General features: G+C 32.4%; 1 protein-coding gene across 1 annotated transcript; it reads left to right on the top strand.

The window, feature by feature from the left end:
* Window positions 1–12,937: 12,937 nt before the first annotated feature.
* Window positions 12,938–19,919, top strand: VTC4 (Inositol monophosphatase family protein). Its single transcript, XM_028239863.2, has 12 exons — window positions 12,938–13,395; window positions 13,517–13,572; window positions 13,682–13,732; window positions 15,067–15,147; window positions 15,291–15,394; window positions 15,493–15,577; window positions 16,050–16,104; window positions 16,230–16,273; window positions 17,094–17,162; window positions 17,255–17,355; window positions 18,303–18,359; window positions 19,598–19,919. The coding sequence occupies exons 1-12, from the start codon at window positions 13,383–13,385 to the stop codon at window positions 19,692–19,694; spliced, it is 813 nt and encodes a 270-aa protein (XP_028095664.2). The 5' UTR covers window positions 12,938–13,382; the 3' UTR covers window positions 19,695–19,919.
* Window positions 19,920–22,171: the final 2,252 nt, after the last annotated feature.

Genomic DNA, 22,171 nt, shown 5'->3' with positions numbered 1-22,171 from the left:
AAGAGTGCATGCAATACATGGCACAAATGCATGAACCAACCATGGACAGAGCTCAAGTAGGTCAAAACAAAGACCAAAATATGCTGAAATGGGGGCTCAAGGACCTAGGCAAGATGGCATACATGCTAGGCCACAAATGAGGGAATAATGCACAACTCTTAAACTGCAATTAGAGAGTGATATGCATGAGAATATGAAAATGTTACATGCTCTGAAATCAAGTATTAAATGATGTCAAATCATCCAAATAGCTCAAAGATAGCATGCAAGAGGCATCAAAACACAAGGCTAACAAGGCCAATTGCACTACAGCTATGCAATTCATGAAGCATATGGCAAATACAACCCAAAACAGTCCTAGAGCATGTCAAAATGATGCTAAAACATGAATGGAAGGAAGCCAAAATAAGCTAACATAAAGGGCCAAAACATGGATCATACAAGGGCAATATGGGAGGATTACACTACACCTACCAAGACCAAGCATGGGATGGCTTCGCCAACAAAAATCAGAGTTATATCATGGCAAAATAACCCCAAATACACACTGAAATGATAGCTCGCAAGCTTAGGCATGAAGGCATACGCAATGGCTCATGTTTAAGACATAAAGGCCAAACCCTCCAACGCCAAACCCTCCAACGCATTGAATAAGTGAAAGATGCAAGTGTGTGGCCACACTACATGGACTGAAATCACATTTCAAATGATACCAAATCATTCAAATAGGCCAAGTAAATGCATGCTAGTGGACTTGATACACAAAGCTAACAAGCTAGAACGCATTATAACTATACAAAGCATGGCATGCATGACCAAAACAACACAAATCAGAGCTAAAGCATGTTAAAACATGGACAAAAGCTTCTTGAAGTTAAGCCAAAATCATGCTAGAATGACATATTAAAGCGTGATACACATTAGGCTACTTCATGGAATTACACTACAAGCGCATGGAGCATGCAAGGGGCCATCAAACCCACCCAAAACAGAGTTATGGCATGCTTAAACAACACCAAAAACCTACTGAGATGGAGTCAACATAAGCTAGAAAGGCATGCTACTTCATGAAGTATACAAGACTAGTTTATGAAATTTACACTACAAGTGTATTAAGCATGCATGAGGTGATCAAGGCAACCAAAAACAGTGGCATGCCATCCCAAAATAACCCCAAATACATGCTAAGATATGGCCAACATAAGCTTGACAAACATGCTCAAACATGAGATATATGAAGCAAGTATTCAAGACACAAGAAGAGGGGATGACCCTCTCCTATTTAGGATCCCAAAACCACCTTTCCACCACTGAAAATCCTTTGGATTTCAGTGGTAGAAAGGTCATGCAAAGGCTAAGACAAGAGCCAAAAAGAATGGCTCAAAACAAGGCCTAAGAGGGGGTAGACTACCCCCAACAAAAAAGTGACCTTAAACAAACATTTTAAGGACAAAAAATCAGAACTTTTTGCAGTAGAAAGTTAAGCTTAAATCAGCATGCAAGTAGGGTTAAAAGCTTAAGCAAAGATGAGGGTTTAAAGGGTTAGAAACTCACCCTTGATGAACACCTTCAAGACTGCAACTCCAACACTCTTTTTGAACCAAAACCAGTCCAAAAACTTCAAAAACAACTTCAAGGGACCTCAGCTCCAAGAGTATGGTGTTTGAGTGTGTGTTTGTGTGCAAAAGTATGATGAATATACACTTTTAAGGCACAAAAATGAAGCAAAGGTGCAAGATGGATACAAATGTGTATGTATAGCTCCAGCCACCAAATTCTGAACCTAAGGCATGAGAGATGAGGTTCTCCTTCATAGAGAACAAAGCTCAAGCTTGTTGGACAAGCTTTGGCCTCAAAGCCATCCCTCCATACACGTGTATGGAGAATGGTTCTGGTGCCTTCCAACTAGCACAGCTAGACTAAAAATATCTCCAAAAAGGTGAAGAAAAGCAGCCGACCACTTGAAGTAGTTGGCCAACTACTTAAAGTGGTCGGCTGACCACCACAAGTGGTCTCCCAAGACAAAAAGTGGTCGGCCATGGTGGGAGAAGGTCAGCAGCATGAAAACAATGCAGTGATGTGGTGGCCGACCAGAAAATGTGGCCCAGAGACCAAGGAGACCAGTTAGCAGACCAGAAAATTGGCTGGCGAGAAGAAAAGTGGTCTCCAAGGGAAAGAACTGGTCTCCCACCCTTGTACCACCTTTCAAACAAGGAAAATAAGGTTTGTACGAAAAACAAACAAAAAATGATGCAAGACGAAAGTTCTAGAGACAAAGCGCGCAGTCGAAAGCCTCAAAAACTAGTCTACGAGCACCAAAAGTGGTTTACGACCACAAAAGTGATCTCCCAGACGACAGTGTCTCTCTAGGCAGAGGCAACAAGGTGTGGTTCAAAACCTACGCCAAACAGAGAACGTTAAGCGGTCCCAAGTCAAGGCGCGCGACCCAAAGGCTCCGAAAACCGAAAACTAGTCTCCAAGCTAGAAAAGTGGTCTACAACCACAAAGAGGTGGTCTCCAAGGCCACTCCCTCCCTCCAGGGAAGAGAAACACAGCTTGGTCCACAAACCGAGCCAAAGCACAAAGAGTTCAGAGGCCCGAAGGCAAGGCTCTCAGCCAAAACTCCAGAAACTCGAAACGAGCACAACATGCACTATCACCGAGCGCTCAATCGATGACGTCTAAGTCTTAGGGTCGGTCAAAAATGGGGTGTCTACAGATATCATCTACAAAACGCATACACCATGGCATATCATCTTGAATATTTCTCGTCAACTTATTCATAACTAAAGTAAAAAGATAAAAGATTTAAGGTTGATCCTTGGTGTAATCCTACAATAATTAGAAATTCACTTGTCTCTCCAGCAAATAATCTAATAGTGATCACCACATCTTCACACATGTCCCTAATCACATCAATGTATCATTTTGTCACTCATTTCTTCTCTAACACCTACCAGATTATATCTTATGATACTTTGTCATATGCTTTCTCAAAATCGATAAATGTCTCTTTTCTTTTCTCTATACTTTTCTATTACTCTCCTCAAAAGATAAATCGTTTCCATTGTTAAGAATAGTACTTTGAAAAAATTGGGAGTGATGGAGTTTACCAGGGCACCTTGTTTGGTTGGAATTTATATTTGGAGTGCTTGTTTGTTTGTTCATTCGTTTTTATTTTTATTTTTGTTGTCTTTAGAACTTTTTTTCATAATGAAATTTATTTTGTTTTATTTTTTAGATGTACTTGATCTCGATATACTTAATAAATATAATATTTATAATTTTTTTTTTAATAAAAGTTCACTAAATATTAGATTAGATACATAAATGTATTTACTGAAATATATATAAAAAATAAGTTTATTAAAGAAAAAATATATATAATTAAAAATTAAAAATATTTTTTAAAAACTAAACCAAATAACTTGTTCATCGGGGCAGTATATTGGGAGAGAAGTTTTACCCATCGTGATTTTTTTATGTAATATTTTTTAGCAAGGCCTTTAGACTTATCCATTATTTTATTTTATTTTTAAGATTAACATGTTACACATTTTGAAAGGCATTAAAGTTTGGAGAAATTAACATTTAAGGTGAATTTTGAAAAATTATTACACAATGGTAGAAAAATTTATAATTTTAATTATTAATATTTATAATCCTTACTATTTTTTTCTAATTATTTTTATTGACTATCACCATAAAGCTATGTTCCTTTAAATTTTTATAAAACGTGCTACACAATCCATTTATAGTCCTAATTGAAGTGATTGCTTTACATGTGTGGGAAGATAATAATTTGGCTTGGAAAATACACAGAACCTTCCTATTAGGGAAAAGTACCCCACAGCATGGGGCATGGGGAGATTTAGGGGTTATTTGGGGTGTTTTAGGTAGGTTTACTTTTTGATTTTTTAGTGAGAAAAGTAGACAGAAAAAAGATGTGTGTTTAGGATAATTTTTTATCTTTTTATGAAAAAAATATATATTAAAATATTTTATAAAATAATAAAATTACATTATTACCCGTATGTTCTAGACTCAGTGATAGTACGAATTGCCCTACAAATGTTGATAACTTCAGAACATATATATATATAACATGAGGTTTCACAGGTACTGTTGGGCCCGTGGGGGCCTATCACGGGTCTCGTTTTGATAATTCAAACCGATTAATGTGTATATCTCGTCGAGTACTATATGCCTGTAAAAAATCACGTTGATTGGATATCGATAGTTATGTGATCAAAACAGTTTTGTATGAAAAAAATGGATAGTGAAAAATAAACTGCTAACAAAAATCTAATTTGAACACATAACTATCCATATCCAATCAACGTAATTTTTTACAGGCATATAGTACTTGACGAGTTCTACATATTGAATGATTCGAATTATAGAAATGAAATTAGTGATGAACTCCCACGGGCCTAACAGTACCCTCCAACTTAAGTACCATATAAATATCTAATTTGTAATTTGTACATCACAGTGTATGTATATTATTTTTTCCATCACTTCAATACCATCACGTGTAAAGTTAAATTATACTTTTTTTTGTGTAAATTAATTTTTTTATATTTTTAATTTGTAAATAATAATAACTTTTTTATTTTTCTAAGTAACATTTTGACTTTGCTACACAATCCATTTATAGACCTAATTGAAGTGATTGCTTTACATGTGTGGGAAGATAATAATTTGGCTTGGAAATACACAGAACCTTCCTATTAGGGAAAAGTACCCCACAGCATGGGGAGATTTAGATATCAGTGGATCTTACAGTGGTGCTATATGTATCAATTAATATATAAATTAATATATTAATATTAATTATGATATTATTATTGACTTCACTCATTAAATAGATTATAAATATCAAAAAAAATTTAAATTATGCTACCTCATCAATTAGTATATTAATTAATACACTAATTAATATATATAGCATTATTCATGAAGCATGTAATGCAACTACATTCAATTGAACACATAACTTCACATCATTTTAAGATTACATGATCATTAGATTAATATTGTGATTGTAATTATGTTAAATTTGCAAAGTTTAGACATTATTTGGGAACGGCTAAAATAATTAAAAAATTAAAATATTTATTATATCACTATCTTATGATTTTTTATAAAAGTAAAAAAAAATAATAATTAGAATAACATCTAAATCTTCTTCCATCTCAAAATATTAATCCTTTATTTTATTTTTATTGTCTTAAAATATTAGTCCTTTTTTAAAAATTAAGAAATAAAATAATATGAATTTACTATTTTATCTTTCTTTTAAATTCATCTATAACACAAAAAGTATAATTATGACAATTGATTTTTTTTTTAAAATATATATTATTAAAGTATAATTTTAAAATATAATAATTATATTATAAAAAAATTAAATTCCCTAAAATGAACCATTTTTTTGGGATAGAAAGAGTATATACTAATAATATTTTTGGTACAGAGTGAAAAATAAGCGACTAAGGAACTGGCACATTTTGGCATATTCCAAGCATCTCTTTTTATGTCCCTGATAATATGCCCTCAACTATCCACTTTTACTGCAAAAGATGCCATTACATAGCAAAAGGAATATGTTTGGTAGTCTAAAATTTTGTGGTTTAAATGATTTAAATTTATTAAAATGATGTCATTTTACACTTAAAACCATATTATTTTAAGTGATTTGAACCAGTTAAATCATAAAATTTTGAGTTACCTAACATTATTGATAACAAAAATACACCCACGCCACATAAATATACTTTGAATAGTGGTGCTAGAAGGCTCGAAATTTTGAGGCATTTTGAGGTCGAATTTTTTGAGTCATGTTTTTTTTTTAAGGATAGTTATATGTAGAGATATCTCATATTAACTTAGTCAATATAGTTTAATAAGATGAGTGAGTTGGATTAGATTAATTTAGTGATAAAATTGACTGATCAATTAGGCTAGTGGTTAAAATTTGTTAATTCTATATAGTTTTGTACGAGTCTCTATTATACTTTTATTTTAAATCAAAAAAACTCGGAGGAAATTGAAATGATTTTAATTTCAATTTCTTTTGAATCTTCCTGATTTGAAAAAAAAATATAATATGAACTCGTACAAAACTATATAGTATTAACAAATTTTAACAAGCAGCCCAACCAGTTCAACTTAATTCACTCACTCACCTTATCAAATCACACGGGCTGAGTTGGTACGGAATGTTTAATTTTTTAATATATTCTTACACATAATCACCCTTAAAAAAAATAAAAATAATAAAAATTTGAGGTATTCGAGCATCAAAATGTCGATACCTCAAGCATTTTTCTACTTTGAAATCATGTTCCTCTTTGGTGCCTTGGCTATCGTTTCACATAGCAGTAATAAAATAATGTATAAAAAAAATTATATAAAATTTCTGTATATAATAATATGATTAACGTGCATCTTTTATTTTAAAAGAAATATTAAATCAATGATATTTTATAAAAATAATTATAAATAAGTGATAAAATTTATAAATATTAATAATTATAATTATAAATTTTTTCATTAATAGGTAATTATTTTTTTAAAATTTCACTGGGTTGTAATTACTCTTTTATTTTAAAACAAAAAATTCATAAAAATAAATTTATTTACAAAAGTAAAACTATCATATTATTTTTTTATTTTTTTGGTATAAATAGAATTTCACGGAGACACCACAATATTAGAACATTATGGCATTTCAATGATACAACATAGGGTGCTTGGATAGCAATTAGAAATAAAGTAATTTATTATTACAAAAGGGTGTTTCAATAATTAAAATCTCCGCAATGAAGAGAAATAATCAATATTAACCCTTGACTTACCAAATATGAATATACAAGAGTAGCAAATTAAATTAACTTAGTATATTAATCAATTAAAAATTACTTCAAGGCCCTCTCATGGTGATTTAGGCACACCATTGTAGAGTATATTGACAAGAACTCGAGCTACAATTTCAAACATTAAATTACAAGTTGTGTAAACGTTAAAGGTTGGAATGTTGTTGTGTTGCAAAATTTACACATAACAAACAACATGTACATATAAATCAATTATATATATATAATTCATCATTATCTTTTTAATATGATTAATTATATATATAGTTTGTCATGTAGTTAAGGCAAGATGTAAAAAAAATCGATAACATTAATTCAACAACGCATAGTAGCACTGAATAGTAGGGCTTTAGGCACTTATTTTTATCATTTTTGGCCAATTGTGACCTCTAAAATATATTAATAAAATTATATATCATTTTACACACAATTATGCTACAAATATAAAAATTAAACACATAATCAACTTGAAATTTTTTATAAAATTTATAATCTCTAACTGCTTTTTAAAAATCTTATTCATTTACATACAATTAGTTGTGTGATCAATAATTTATGTGTATGGCCCTTAAAAGTAACTACATTACATTGCTATTGTGTTTTACTATATAATTAGTAAAGCCTCGTTAGGAGAATATGCTATTTTAATAATTTTTTAATTAAAATATAAGATTAAAAAAATTAATATATTTGGAAATAATTTTTTTAACTTTTTTACGAAAAAACATAAAATAAAATAATTTATAAAATAAAAAATAGGTAAATTGACAATTTTGACCTTGTATTTGTACTAACTTGTAGATGAATGATGTGCTGACGCGACAGCTTGCCATTTGGTTGCAGAAGTCAGTGGGTTATTGGGAAGAGCTCAGACCCTCTCCTTGCAAGCCCTGCTTGCAAGGCTACGGGCAACGATGTAGATCTGTCCAAACAGATCCAACGGTCCTGGCCATAAAATAAAAATTAAAAATTAAAAAATAGAGGGAAGTTTGAAAATTCTGATTTCAAACCTAACTTATATATCTATACATATACATACACATTTCTCTGTCTTCCTCATTCAATCTCTTCTCTCTCTCTCTCTCTCTCTCTCTCTCTCTCTCTCTCTTCATTTCTTCACATCAGAGGAAGGAAAAAGAAAAAAAAAGGAAAAATTGTGAGTGTAAGGAGTTTTGTAAAGTTCCAAATTTTCCTTTCTTTGTTGTATTTTCTGGGAAAGTAAAAATGGTATGGTGAGATGTTGTGATATAAGTGAAACATCTCTTGGGTTGTTAAGCTAAACATAGAAATTGACATTTGCATATGATGATGGTGTAGGGAACTAAGGCAAGGGAAAGGGTGTTAAAGGAGAAATGTCCAGCTCTCAGTGAATCCAATTGAATGAAGAAATGTTTCTGAGATGGTGTTTTTCATACGCCAAATGAGTTGGAAATTGTAATAATTGTAATAAAGTTGAGAATTTTTGTTACGAAAGCTTCACTCTCTGATAATGAAATTGTAATTTAGTGTCATTTCCACAATTGAGAACTAAATACAGAACTTGATTAATCAATATTTGTCCATTTTGATTAGTGATCAAGGAGAATTAGAAGAAAAAATAAACACTGCCAATTGATCCAATTGATTGTTCGAACAACTCACAACAGATGAAGGAAAAAGAAAAAAAAAGTGGGTTTATTTTCTTTTGCTCTGTTTTTCCTTGTTTCTTTGGTTTTTTGCCCCAAACTCACAACAGTCATATATGCCCCAAACTTTTATATCTATTAAGAAGGGGACAGAACAAGAAGTGCATAGATAGAGAAAGAACCAAAAACACACGACCTATTTTTCTTCCACTAAGAATGATCGGATGATATGAACCCACATGAGGATATATTAGCTAGGTGGGTGTGCAAAGACTTAGTAAGGCGGTGGAGGGCGATGCCAAGGTGGGGGTGGCCTGTAGGGATCGAAATACGGCGGCGAAGGTGAACCGGGACGCGGTGGTGGCGGACCGGGTGGTCCATGGTGGTGATGTGGCGGTGGAGGCGGAGGAGGAGAAGACCAGTAATCGGGAAGATGACGATGTGGCAGCTGCAATGGGCTGTATAAACCTGGTGGCGGAGGCGGCGGCCGTGGCGGACCATAAGGATCCGGTGGTGGTGGATGTGGGTGTCTTCTAAATGCCATTTTTTTACTTGATTTGAGATTTGAGGAGTCGATATAATTATTATATAGAGAGAGAGAGCTGAGTTTTGTTTTGGGCGGGAAGAAAGTGAAAGTGAAATTTCAATTTTCTTTTTTCTTTTTTTTTTATTTATGACCGTTGGATGGGCAACGGCTGATCTACACCGTTGCCCATAGCCTTGCAAGCAGGGCTTGCAAGGAGAGGATCTGAGCTCTATTGGGAAAACATAGAAATATATTGTAGGATTTGACCTTTTTTTTATTTTGAAAAAATCCTCGTCAGTATTATTAGGCTTTTAGGCTAAAATGATAGAATGATAGACTTTTATTAGACACATGATTTCAAATTGTAGAAATGATAGGTTTTTTTATTGACTTTTTAATTTTTAAGCTAAAATGTCAAATAAGGTCTAAGTGACTCTTGCGATTTACGAAAATTTATTTTTAAAATGAAAAAATAATTTTGAGTGTTAATACTTTGTGTAAAAAATTTTAACAGTTGAAAGTCAAATATAAACAGATTTGTTAATGGCTGATAAAAATTTTTGTTATTGTGTGTGATTCTATGTAAAATAGACTTATAAAAATAATTTTTTCAAAGTTAAATATAAAAAAAAGGAAAAAAATGGTGTATTCTCAACTTGAAATGACATCCTTATTTGTATTAATCAAATTTACCAACAATCATGAATTTCACTTGTATCAATATATATATATATATTGAAAAATAAAATAACTGAAAATTCTATAATATACAAATTATGACTTGGTCATAACTCATGGTATAATTTTGGTTATTAATCGAGAAGGTCTTTGTTAATTTCTCATTTTTTTTGTTATGTCTAAAGTGGTGCATCAGGTATTTAATTATGATTCATTGATTATGATATATTATAATATTTTTATATGACAATATTTAAGTATTTTAGTACATGAAAAAGAATTTAACGTGGGTTAACTAAAAGGTAGAATTTATACTTATATCAGTAAGATTGTAAAAGTTATTTACATTGATGCATAAAAAATTATAAATTCAAATCATAAACAGTGTCTTCAAAAGGAATCAGATACAAAATCTTTATAATCTTAATAATTCTAATTCTCAAAGGGATTCTGATTAATTATGTGACACATCGTAATAACCACAAATTTTTTTTCTAGCCAAATTATTTTTGTATATCTTTTTTTGCAGAACTCATAAATGTGCATTATCAGTAATACTATAAATTTAAAATTTTTATTTAAAAATTATTCAAGAAACATCAATAGATGCCTTAAATATACACAATCATTTTCAATGAATCATTATTCTTTAATAATACTCCACTCTATTTATCATTTGACATTTGTCAATTTATTTTCTAAAAACTTAATGAAAAAAGTATTGAGTTTTATTAATTTAATCAATTAATATCGAATTGAACACTATACGTGTATGTAAATCACTTCTAGAAATATGATATTTGACATAAAATCAAAATGGAATTAACTTTAATTAATGTAATGATATTTTATACTATGATATGTGTTATAAAAGAATAATATTAATTTTAATTTAAAATAAAATTTAAATTTAAATTTAAATTATTTATTTTAATTATCTTAGCCTTATCGTTCTATAAAAGTATTACTTGAATACCTATATATAATAAATTTAGTTACATTATTTATTTATTTTGATAATTTTAGTTTTATTGTGCTATAAAAGTGTAATTATTATATAATGATTTTATATGATATATATTAAATTATAAGATAATAAAATAAACACTCAATTTGATATTAAAAATAATAGTTAAATTAGAAAGAGAATTGGTAATATAAAATTAAAAGTGATTCTAATTATTTAATTTTTATATTTATTTAGAAAATAAAAATATGTAGAAATAGAACTACACAAAATTTATTTAAAAGATCAAATACAAATATGTTGTGATTGGATTAAGAAAAAATACATAAATTAATTATGTGGAGTATTAATTTTTTTTTCTTTAATATTCTTTTTGAATTATTCATACATATTGTATATAAATATATGAAATTTAAATTAAATATAAATATTTTGTAATAAAAAATTTCATGTTAAATAAAAAATTAAATATAAATTAATATTAAGACATCAATAGAATAGACCAAAAAATTTTTTAATTTTTTAAATTTATAATAAAAAATAATTTCACACGTGTTTCACGCCATATGTATATTTTATTTTTTTTAAAATATAAACCCGTTCAAATTTCCAAATTATATAAGGATAAAATTACATTTGAAATATTATTTTAAAAGTTTTTTAATTTCAAATTAGATATGACTTAGATTTTGATAAAAGCTATGGATAAAATTTATTTTGACTTTCCATATAAGTAATTTTAAAATTTAAAATTATAGATATAGAATATGGATATAGATAGTAATGATAGTAGATATCAAAATAATTAAAATCATATTTTAATTTTAATTTTAAATTAAAATTAAACTTGTTTATTTTATTTATTTATTGTATATCGAGATAAATTTTTTTTTCAAATATGATAATAATTAAATTAAAATATCAATTATATACAATAAATTTGTTGACGACAAAACTAAATACACGATAAAAAATATATGAAAAATAAATATGTTTCAAATAGAATCTATATAAAATTAATTATTATAATTGAAATTGAATTTGTGTAAAACTTTATGTGTAAGAAAAATGCTTGGGAGCACTAAAAAGGGAGCACTAGGGAGAGCACTAATGATGTATCAGTGGGTCCTGCCCACTTTCTATGCTTTTTTTTTTTTTTGCCATTCCCAATGCATTAGTGCTATTAATGATGCATTTTTTAGTGGTCTAAATCATTGTTGTATATGTAAATGGAATGGCATGCTGACGTGACTTTTTTTTAGGGGAAAAAAAAATTTAGAATGTGTCACCTAAATAAGGAGAAAAACACTATTTAGAGTTTGTTTGGGATTTGGGTTAGGCTTTTTGGTTATTTTAGCCTGAGGCTAAAAAGGCTCGTTTGACATAGGTTTTTTTAATTTTTTTAACTTTTGTGAGAAAAAAAATGAAATGATTATATGTTGGATGTGACATTTTGTCATATTTAACCAAAATAACATATTTTGTTATATATAACTATTTTAGTCCAAATATGTATCCCAAATGGAGCCTTATATATATATATATATATATATGATGGATCTACTTCCTCTCCTACATTCTTCTTTTCTGTACTTCCTTGCACTCTTCACGTGATTAAAATACGTGATAATTAGGGATTCAAAGGCGAGGGAGAGGCCATATTTGGGCATGCTAGTCAACCGATCGATTGATCATCTAGAAGACTAATGCAACATTTGTCTACTGCGATTGTCATTCTTATGGACCGCGCTATCATTTTATTGTTGGATAACCGGCTAGATAACCAATTAAAAAAAAAAAAAAAAGGAAAGAAAGTACAAAATAATAACAGAATTGAATAATACGGAAATGGAGACGGATCCATATATGATAGGATATTCTCATCTAAAATGTCAGCATTTGTGATTCCCAGTAAATCCAGGGGCACTTTCGTCTAATAGACTATCCAAGATACTCTACTCTCCGGGAGCTTCTATTTACACACACTCATTCCCCTCTTTACACATCTTTTTCAATAAATAATTAGTTCGGAAGTAGATTTCCGAAAATAAGCAATTGGTTCGGAAGTAGCTTTCCGAAAATAAACAATTGGTTCGGAAGTAGACTTCCGAATTTTTATTATTTTTTCGACAATCAACTTCCGAATGGGTTTATTTGATGTCTATAATAGTAATTTCACCTGAAAAAAAAATTTATAATAAAAATAATTTTTATGAAGTGTGTGCAAAGAGGGGAAGGTGGATGTGTAAATAGAAGCTCCCCTACTCTTCTTTCCCTGCTTTTTCCATTTTGCCAAACCAAACACAGGCTTGTTTAGTTTGTATTTGAAAAACATATTTTGAGATAAAAAGTACGAAAATTTATTTGGTTTAATTTTTTTTTTAAAAAAATATTTTAAAAAATTATTTTAAGAGAAAATTTTAAAAAAAGTAATTGATTTGATGTATATAAAAAAAAATTATTTAAAAAATTTATAAATCAAATAAGTTTTGAAAATTTTTTTTTAAAAAAATTTGTTTAATTTGATTAATTTTAAAATCTTATTTGACGAAAAATTTTTCTAAAATTTGTTGAGACACACAAACCAAACAACGCCGGTATAAATTTGTGGCGTCTTTCTTGCTCCGTGTGCCATAAAGCTCAAGAACAAAGCTTATATTCTCTCTCTCATACTCTCTCTTCTCATCAAACAATTCTTTGAAAAAATGGCGGAAAATGGTAGAACCCATTAATCTTACCTTTCTCTGTTTCTATATATGTATATAATTTGTGTATATGCATGTTCTTGTTGTCTGTTTTTGAATCAATTTGCTGTCTGATGTAATTCCACTGATTTCAGATTCACACTCACAGTTCCTCGCCATTGCTGTCGAAGCAGCGAAGATTGCTGGAGCCGTAAATCAAATTCAAGACCCAATTTTTTAATACTCTGTTTTATTCATCGATTTGCGCAATTTTCCCCTCATTTTAACTTATTTTCTCTCTCTGAATCTGTGTTTTACAGGTAATTCGTAAAGGGTTTTATCAAACTAAGCATGTGGAGCATAAGGGCGAGGTCTATTCACTTCCTTATTTATATTTGTGTATAGATGTATTTATATCAAATTATATATATATATATATATATGTTCTGGGTTTTTTTTGATATGGTAATGAAATTAAATTTAGAGAAAGAACCTTTTTATAATTTAGGGGATGGATTGAGTGACCCAAAAGCCAATGTTGTGGAGATTTAGTTAGATTAGAACATGTTTGTATGATTAGAGAAATTTTCAGTGATCAATTTTATTGCCTTTACTTGGATTTTATTCACATGGAGAGTGAGTGCGACGGGAACGGCGTAAAATATATGCAGTTGTGTGAAATAAGATTCCTTGAAGAATTTCCGTAAATTATGGAATATGCTTTATGGCAATGCATTTTTTTTTTTTTAATATCTGTTGTGCTTGAAACAAATATGGGCAGCCTTTAGTTATGATGCAAAACGATGGTTAATTGAGTTTAAAATTCTAATAAAGAAGATTAGGAAATGTTTTAAGTTGAGACTTGAGAGTGCCAAACTTTGAGAATTTGGTAGTGGTAGTGTTGCTGGGCTGGTTGGGGGAAAGGAGGAGATGGACTGTAAATGACTATTTAAGAGCATAAAATCCTAATAGAAGAAAATAAAAATGAATGAAGCCTTTCTCCTAATGGTTGGTCATGTAACAAAAATGTTGTATTTTCTTCCAGTACAGCCTTATGGATTGGATTAGATTTTTTTGGTGGGTATCCTTAACGCTGTGTTTGGTTGGGGGATTTGGGAAGGGAAACGGAAAATGTGTGTAAAACTAAGTGAAATATAGGAATGTTTTATTCACATTTTACCTATCTTTTCCATTTCCCTTTCCAAATTCCTCCTCAAATTCCCCAACCAAACACGGCATAAAACTCTCAATTATTGAACCTTTTATCCCAACCCCAAAACGAAATGACTCCCTTGAATTCTTTTCGGTTGTGAGACACATTAAAATTTAATGCAAGCCCTTCAAATGCAAATAAAAAAATTAGAGGGGGTCAAACTTTTTGAATGAAAAAAAAATTATAAAATAGTTGGAATCACCCTGAAGAATTTATGGCCTATCACTACACAAATATAATCTAGGCATATATATAAATCATATATTTGTGGACATATTGTGTATAACCAAACCAAATCAAACCAACCCTTAAGTCCTATCAAATGGGGTCGGTTGCATGAATCTTTCTTCTCTACTTGACTCTATCCAAAGTTATTTCGTTAGTTAAATTAAGGAGATTCGTATATCTATTTACTATACTAGTCCAAAACTATGTTTGATCATTTCTTAATGTGAATGAAGAAGTTTACCATGATCTTTGTTTCCAATGCAGGTGGATTTGGTCACTGAAACTGATAAGGCATGTGAAGATCACATATTCAATCATCTCAAGGAGCATTTCCCTCACCATAAGGTTAACCCTTATTTCATCTAGATAACTTTGGATGACTTGATAAAATTTCATGATTGGTGCTTTTAGTGTGGTACACTGGTAGTGCTTGGTACTTCACGGACATGTTTCTCATTGTTTCTTAATTTTTTTTTGTTTTATGTTAGTTCATTGGGGAAGAAACCACTGCTGCTTGTGGCGTTACAGAGCTAACTGATGAACCAACATGGATAGTTGATCCACTTGATGGAACCACTAACTTTGTGCATGGGTAATTATTAAATTCTGATGTCAAGTTTGTAGGGAATTTATTCTTTATTTATACATTCAGCCTAACTGATTTTGTTGCCACTGCACAATAACTTGTAGGTTCCCCTTTGTGTGTGTTTCCATTGGTTTAACAATTGGAAAGGTCCCCACAGTTGGTGTTGTCTACAACCCAATTATGGATGAGGTGAGAAGTCTGAATTTTCGTACTTTTTTTTGTTCGTATATATATATATATATATATATTTTGGTACTCCAACTATATGTTATTTGATGGTCAACCTTTACAGCCTACTCATACAGGCATGGAATTATTCATGTGAACAAAGTATTAGAGAGTATGGATGGGACAATCAGTTTAACTTGATTGATACATTGCCTGGGTGGTTCCCTATGTGTTGAGTGTGATCCTGTGTACCCCGAGAAGTGTATTGGTTACAACTTCCTTCCACCTTTATTATGTTGGAGCATCCTTATAAATATTATGGAATTCATGAAACCTATGATCGGATGATTAATTTGGTATAGCCATATTGATCTGCTCAGGATAGAGATTCTTATGAGCTATATGTTGATTTGTCTAAATAAAAAATTGCATTTTGATAACTATTACTGGTTGAGTGAAGTAAGGATTTTGGGTTTGTATTTGTATTGTGCAGCTTTTCACTGGAGTCCATAGAAAAGGTGCTTTTCTGAATGGAAACCCCATAAAAGGTGAGTTTATTGTTTTCATCTTTGAGTCTGACTGTTATTTTGGGTTCTTACCCCATGAACCAAAAAATAGTATGGCTTTTCTTTGGTAGATCTCTAACAATATCCTATTCTTTGAAATTCTGCAGTGTCTTCTCAGTCCGAACTTGTGAAGTCCCTCCTTGTCACTGAGGTATATGTGCATGGAATCTGTTTACACTAATAGTGCAATGTAATTACTGTAGGATACAAACTAACCAAACCAAACCAAAATTGATACAAACTAACTTGATAGGAAACAAAATTGTCTTAGTTACTACAGTCAAAAGTGAATCAGACACTTGGAACATCCAGATATATGCAAGTAGCACATGCAAATTTTGCCTAATGATTCAACTTCTGAAGCTTATCATGCATGAAAATGAGTTGGAATGGTTGCTGGTTTCCGATTCTTGCTACTTAACTTCACTTCCTCGATCATATGCATCAAAGTTTTTTAAATGTTTCCTTTAAGCTGCAAAGGTGTAGTTTCAGCTATATAAAGAAATTATTTTGTTATAGTCAACGAGGCTTCCCATGTTTATGAGTGAAGATGCATTAAATGTACACCCAAGCACTTATGGATAGGGTGTTCCCTGCGATAGTATGTCCTACGATAGTATCTAGGCCACATGGACCTTTTTACATCATATCTTATCGACTTTGTGATTTATTTAATTTTACTGAGCATATAGCCATTGGCGGAGCTGGATGACAAAAAAGATTCATGTAGGCGACCCCACTTGATTGGGACACAAGGCTTAGTTTGGTTGGGTTTGCTTTGGTTTGGTTTATCTGACCCACTTCGTGCATAAGAGAAACGCCTAGTACATGCATTCAAAATTTATAACATATTTCCAATGTTGCAAAATTGTCATATATACTTTGCATCCTTTAAGGGGCAGATATGTGAACTACATGATTATTATTTCGTGCAAGGAACTAAATATGTTTTTATCTGATTGAGAGAGCAGGCTGGAACACAACGTGATAAGTTAACTCTGGATGCCACTACAAATAGAATTAATAGTTTACTTTTCAAGGTAAGACCAGAATTTCTGGTTAAGTTACTGAACTTCAGGAAAATTTATTGTCAACAAGCAGAATTAATGGTATGACTTTCTTATGTGATCAGGTGAGATCGCTTCGGATGTGTGGCTCTTGTGCATTGGACCTCTGTGGTGTTGCATGTGGAAGGATCGACCTATTCTATGAACTTGGGTTCGGTGGCCCTTGGTATGGTTTCCATCTTTTTCTAAAGTGATACGCCATACTTCTCATAATTCCTCCATCTCTTCTATGGCTTTTTTTTGGTAGCAACGATTTTTTGAAATTTCAATTTTTTTAGAAACCTTAATGATTGAGAAACTTGTGAGTTGACCACTTTGCTGTCCCGCATTGATCATTTTTCTTTGAATCCAAATATGCGTGATAAAAGCGTTTGGTCCATCCACTTTTCGGGTGACTTTACATGCAAGTCCTTTTTTGACAAAATCATTCGTAACTCAAGGTGTGCCTTTTTTATCCCCCTACAAGAAAATCTGGAAATCTTTTGTGCTTCTAAAGGAGAAGATTTTTATGTGGTACAAAAGAGAAGACCCGATTGCTCCTTGCCCTTAGTGGTGCATAATGTGCAAGGAAAGTGAGGAATAATTGAATCACCTTTTCTTGCATTGTCCTGTGGTGTTGAGGTTGTGGCATAGACTTTTTTGTTTGGTGGAGGTTTTGTGGGTGGCTCCAGGTACAAGTTTTCAAATCCTCTTAATTGATTTCCGGGGTTTTGGTGGCAAGAAGGGGGCAAAAGTGTTGTGGATGTGTGCGGTGTATTCAATCTTTTGGGTCATCTAGTTTGAAAGAAATGCAAGGATTTTTGAAGACAAATTCGGGGATCTGGATTCTTTGTTGGAGAAAGTTTGTCGCTTGGCATCCTTTTGGGCTTTGGCGGCCCCCCTGCTTAGAGGGATTCCACTTTTTCTGATCTCTAGGGATTGGATGGCTGGGTGCGCGCCACATAGTCTCTTCTATTTGTTTGTTTTGTCATTTTTTTCTAAACGTACTAAGTATGATCTTTGAGGACTCCTTGTCCTCCTCTGTACCTCCTTTCTTTTTCTTTATTAAAATGCCTTTGTTGCTGATCTAAAAAAATAAAATAAAATGATTGGCAATCTTTGCTCATATTGTAGGGACGTGGCAGGTGGGGCTGTGATTGTCACAGAAGCTGGAGGAGTTATTTTTGATCCGTAAGAAATACTTTTGATTATGTGCTCTTCAATTTTTGTTTCTGTTCCCTTCTTTTCTTTGCTCTCCTCAACTTAGCATTGCTGGTATTGGAAGTAATTGAGAGAATAGGTCCTGTTTTTTTACCGATAGTTGAAGAAGAAGCTCACATTTGGCACATACCTTAGCTTTATCTTAAGGAAGAAATCAACTTGCATATATTGTGAGTGTCACTGTAATTTGTGTCCATAAGATGTGATTTAGCTAAGGTTACCAAAATTGGAAATCCCCTATTTTTTAACGATATTTGAAGAAGAAACTTACATTTTCTTTTGTTATGAAAATTTTCTAGACACTAACAATAGGGCATAGGAATCCCATTTCTCTTAAATCCTAGTGAATTTCAAGCACATTCCTAAATAATACACTTTGCTTGTTTTTGGTTTTCCAAAAACACTTTTCAGAAAATTATACTTCTTACTTTCCGTGTTTTTTTTTTTACTGATTTTTTTTTTAATATTTTAAGCATTTTTTTTAATTTTTAAGCACACCTAACATAAATACACATAAAAAGTATAATTTTTGTGACAAAAAATCTTTTAAAAGTTCACTACATAACAAAAATATAAAAAAAAAAAAAAAAAAACGAGAATTCAATATATTTTTTGTATTTTTATGTATTTATTAATTTTTTAAAATATTTTTTTACAAATTTTTTACTTTTTAGATACATCTAAGTAAGGTGCATCTAAAAAAGTAAAAAAAATGCTTAAAATTTTAAAAATATTCACTAAAAATAAAAATTCAGTTTTCAAAAAATTTAATCTAAAAAAAGAAACTCAAACCAAACACACATTTGTCAAAATATTACATGATGTACATATGTTTTAATGTTCATGATGTGTCCACGTAATCATGCTCAACTTTTAGATACATATCTCAATATCCTGATATTAAGGTTGTGTTTGGATGATGGATTTGAACAAGCATTTATAGTGGGAAAGGAAAAGGGGAAAGTGACAAAAATAAAAGCTAAATTTTGGTCCCTTTTGCCTTCCTCAAACCCAAGACACTGATATCCGACTACACAGAACATAGCATTTTGATAGGTAGCATTTAGGGATTATTTTCTTCTGTTGACAGACTGATTTTTGCACTATAGTAGACCATACTAAGTATATTACGCATTTTCTTAATCTGGAAAATAGAATAGAATTTGCATAAAGGAGTTTCTTACTATGTCATGCTTGTTTTGCACCAGTTCTGGCAAAGAATTTGACATCACGGCTCAGCGAGTCGCAGCTTCAAATCCACTTCTCAAGGACAAATTTGTGGAGGCATTAAGACAATCAGAATGAAGTCCATGGGAGCTGGAAGGAACTAGCAGCGGTCATTCTGGCTCTGTCAATTTGGTTTTCAGAGATTCTGTTAGCCGAGAGTATATTAGGCAATTCTAATGATTATTTGTAGGCTTGCGAACATAAGCAGTGCCAAAATTATTTGTAATCTCACAATTAATCTGACAACTTTGTATCGGGTTATAGCAATACAAATTTTCAGTACTTCACAAGTATGATTTTATATGAGGCTGCCTCCAAAGTCTTCATATTTCAAATATAAGTATTTGCATCTTGGAAATAATTATTACTATTTGACTATGTTGTTTTGTTCTGTTATATTGTGAAGTAAATCAGTCAGTCATAATCATCAATGTTGTGCTTGAAATCTATGTGATTGGTGTCCAAAGTGATCATTTTTGCAACATTGATATAAGTTTAACTTGCTGGTTTACCTGTATGCTATGTAACAATTAATCTTACTTCTGCCGGCATGGTGGGTACTTGGGCCGATGGAAGCATGCATCTAATTTTACTCAGTTCTTAACAAACTCACCGTCCATGTGAACAAAATCCAAATTTAGACAATAATTCTGACCACTTCAAAAATTTCTCTAATAATCATCAATCATAATCAATACTAAAGTGCCAACTTCAATACCCAAGTGAACTGTTTCACGCAGCAACAGTAGCTAGACTGACCATGGTGAGGGATGAGAGGCTGCTACTTGCAGAGCCATGATGTCAAACTCTTCAACAGAACTGATGCAAAACAATCATCACACTGTATATGTAACAAAATCTTCAAGCAAATTTACGTGCTTGTATGCGTGTTTTCTGCATTTTCCAGATGTGTGTGTATAATCATATTATGGCCAACAGAAGTGCCAAAATCTGACTCGATATAATTAAGAATAGTAGGTGACCACTGCGATGCACGAAATTTATTTTTAAAATAAAAAATTAATTTTGAGTCTTAATACTTTATGTATAGAAAATTTTATCAATTGAATGTCAAATACAAACAGATTTGCTAATGGCTGATGAGAGGGTAATTTTTGGTAAAAATTGGGCCGAGCTGCAAAGATGGACTTTATGACCCAAAGTACGAAGGACTGGATAAAAAGGTCCAATGGAAATGTAAAAGTTACTCCGGTCCAAGAGTAAGAAAGTTACTCCGGTCCAAGAGTAAGAAAGTTACTCCGGTTCAAGAATGGTAAAGTTACTTCGGCCCAGAAGAGATGTTGAGTTACTTTGGTCCGTGCAACTTTTTTAGTAAGGCCGGTCTCGGAGATAGTCCGGTCATGATGTATTCTGGGTAGGTCGGTCGGAATGTTGCTACTCGGTAGATCGGTCCAAACACACCATGGTTCGTGCATGAGAGAACCGAAATATGGTGTAGCAAGAAGAAGAACCGAACTACTGTTAGTACGGCCTACTCTGTGGCTCGGTATAGCCAGGTTTATCTCGGTCGTATGGCAGTTCGGCCATGATGAAAACCATCCCACTTGGTTTAAGCAGTGGGGGGGTGTAAAAGGATAAACATTATCCTTAGGAGTATGAATCCTAGGAGGACTCTGCATGGAGGAATAGAAATCCTACTAGGATTGTGCCACACGAAACTTATAAAAAGCTCACAAACATCACCTTGGAAGAGGTAACACACAATTTTGCTTTCTGAGAACATAGAGCTTTGTCTATTGGCCAAGTTTACTGACTTAGGCATCGGAGAGGTTTCCGGCACACACCCGCCGGCTAGCTCACGTTTGTGTTTTCAAGTGATAAAGCGACATCGTACGGAGGAGCGTGGACTTGGTCAACAGGATTATACAAGAAGGCGTATTTCTTTCCCGTATAATTGGCGCCGTCTGTGAGAAGGAACAGACAGAACAAAAACCTCTTGACTAAGTTTCTCATTTTCTCAATCAATGACACATATTGAGGAACTACCGCAATCCGCCGTTGACGGGCTAACTCCAGATGGGGGCGCAAGGCGTGAAGGATTACCCTCTGTCCCTCCCTTGGCGGACTTGGAGCCCCAACGACATAACTCCAGGAGGGATGCCAGGGGAAGACGGAATAACAGCCCCCGTCACTCTCGTTCGCAAAGTCCAGACAGGCAGAGGAGGATGATTGATCCTCAAGCCCTGGAAGACCACGTAAAGGAGCAAGATGAATTGATAAGGTAGATGGCGGCGGACATGGAGGCCTTAAAACGCCAGATGAAGAAAAAAGAAGTGGCGACAGGAAAGGGGCGCAAAAACAAGACGCCCCCTCACCACTCAGAAAATCGTAGTAGGAATACTACACCCTCGCAAGGAGAAAGCAGAAGCCTCAGGACAAGCGACACTCAATCCTGGTCTTCCAGAACTCGTCACTCCAGGTCTGAGAGGACGAGATCTGAGAGATCATAAACTGAAGGAAACACGTATTGACCCTCGCACTCCCACCAAACCAGATCTAGACAGACTGAGCTACCCAGAACATCCGACTTACGA

Source organism: Camellia sinensis, chromosome 9, assembly GCF_055761805.1.
Source record: "Camellia sinensis isolate YWXY chromosome 9, ASM5576180v1, whole genome shotgun sequence".
NCBI lineage: Eukaryota > Viridiplantae > Streptophyta > Magnoliopsida > Ericales > Theaceae > Camellia > Camellia sinensis.
This window is presented reverse-complemented; position numbering and strand designations above follow the sequence as displayed.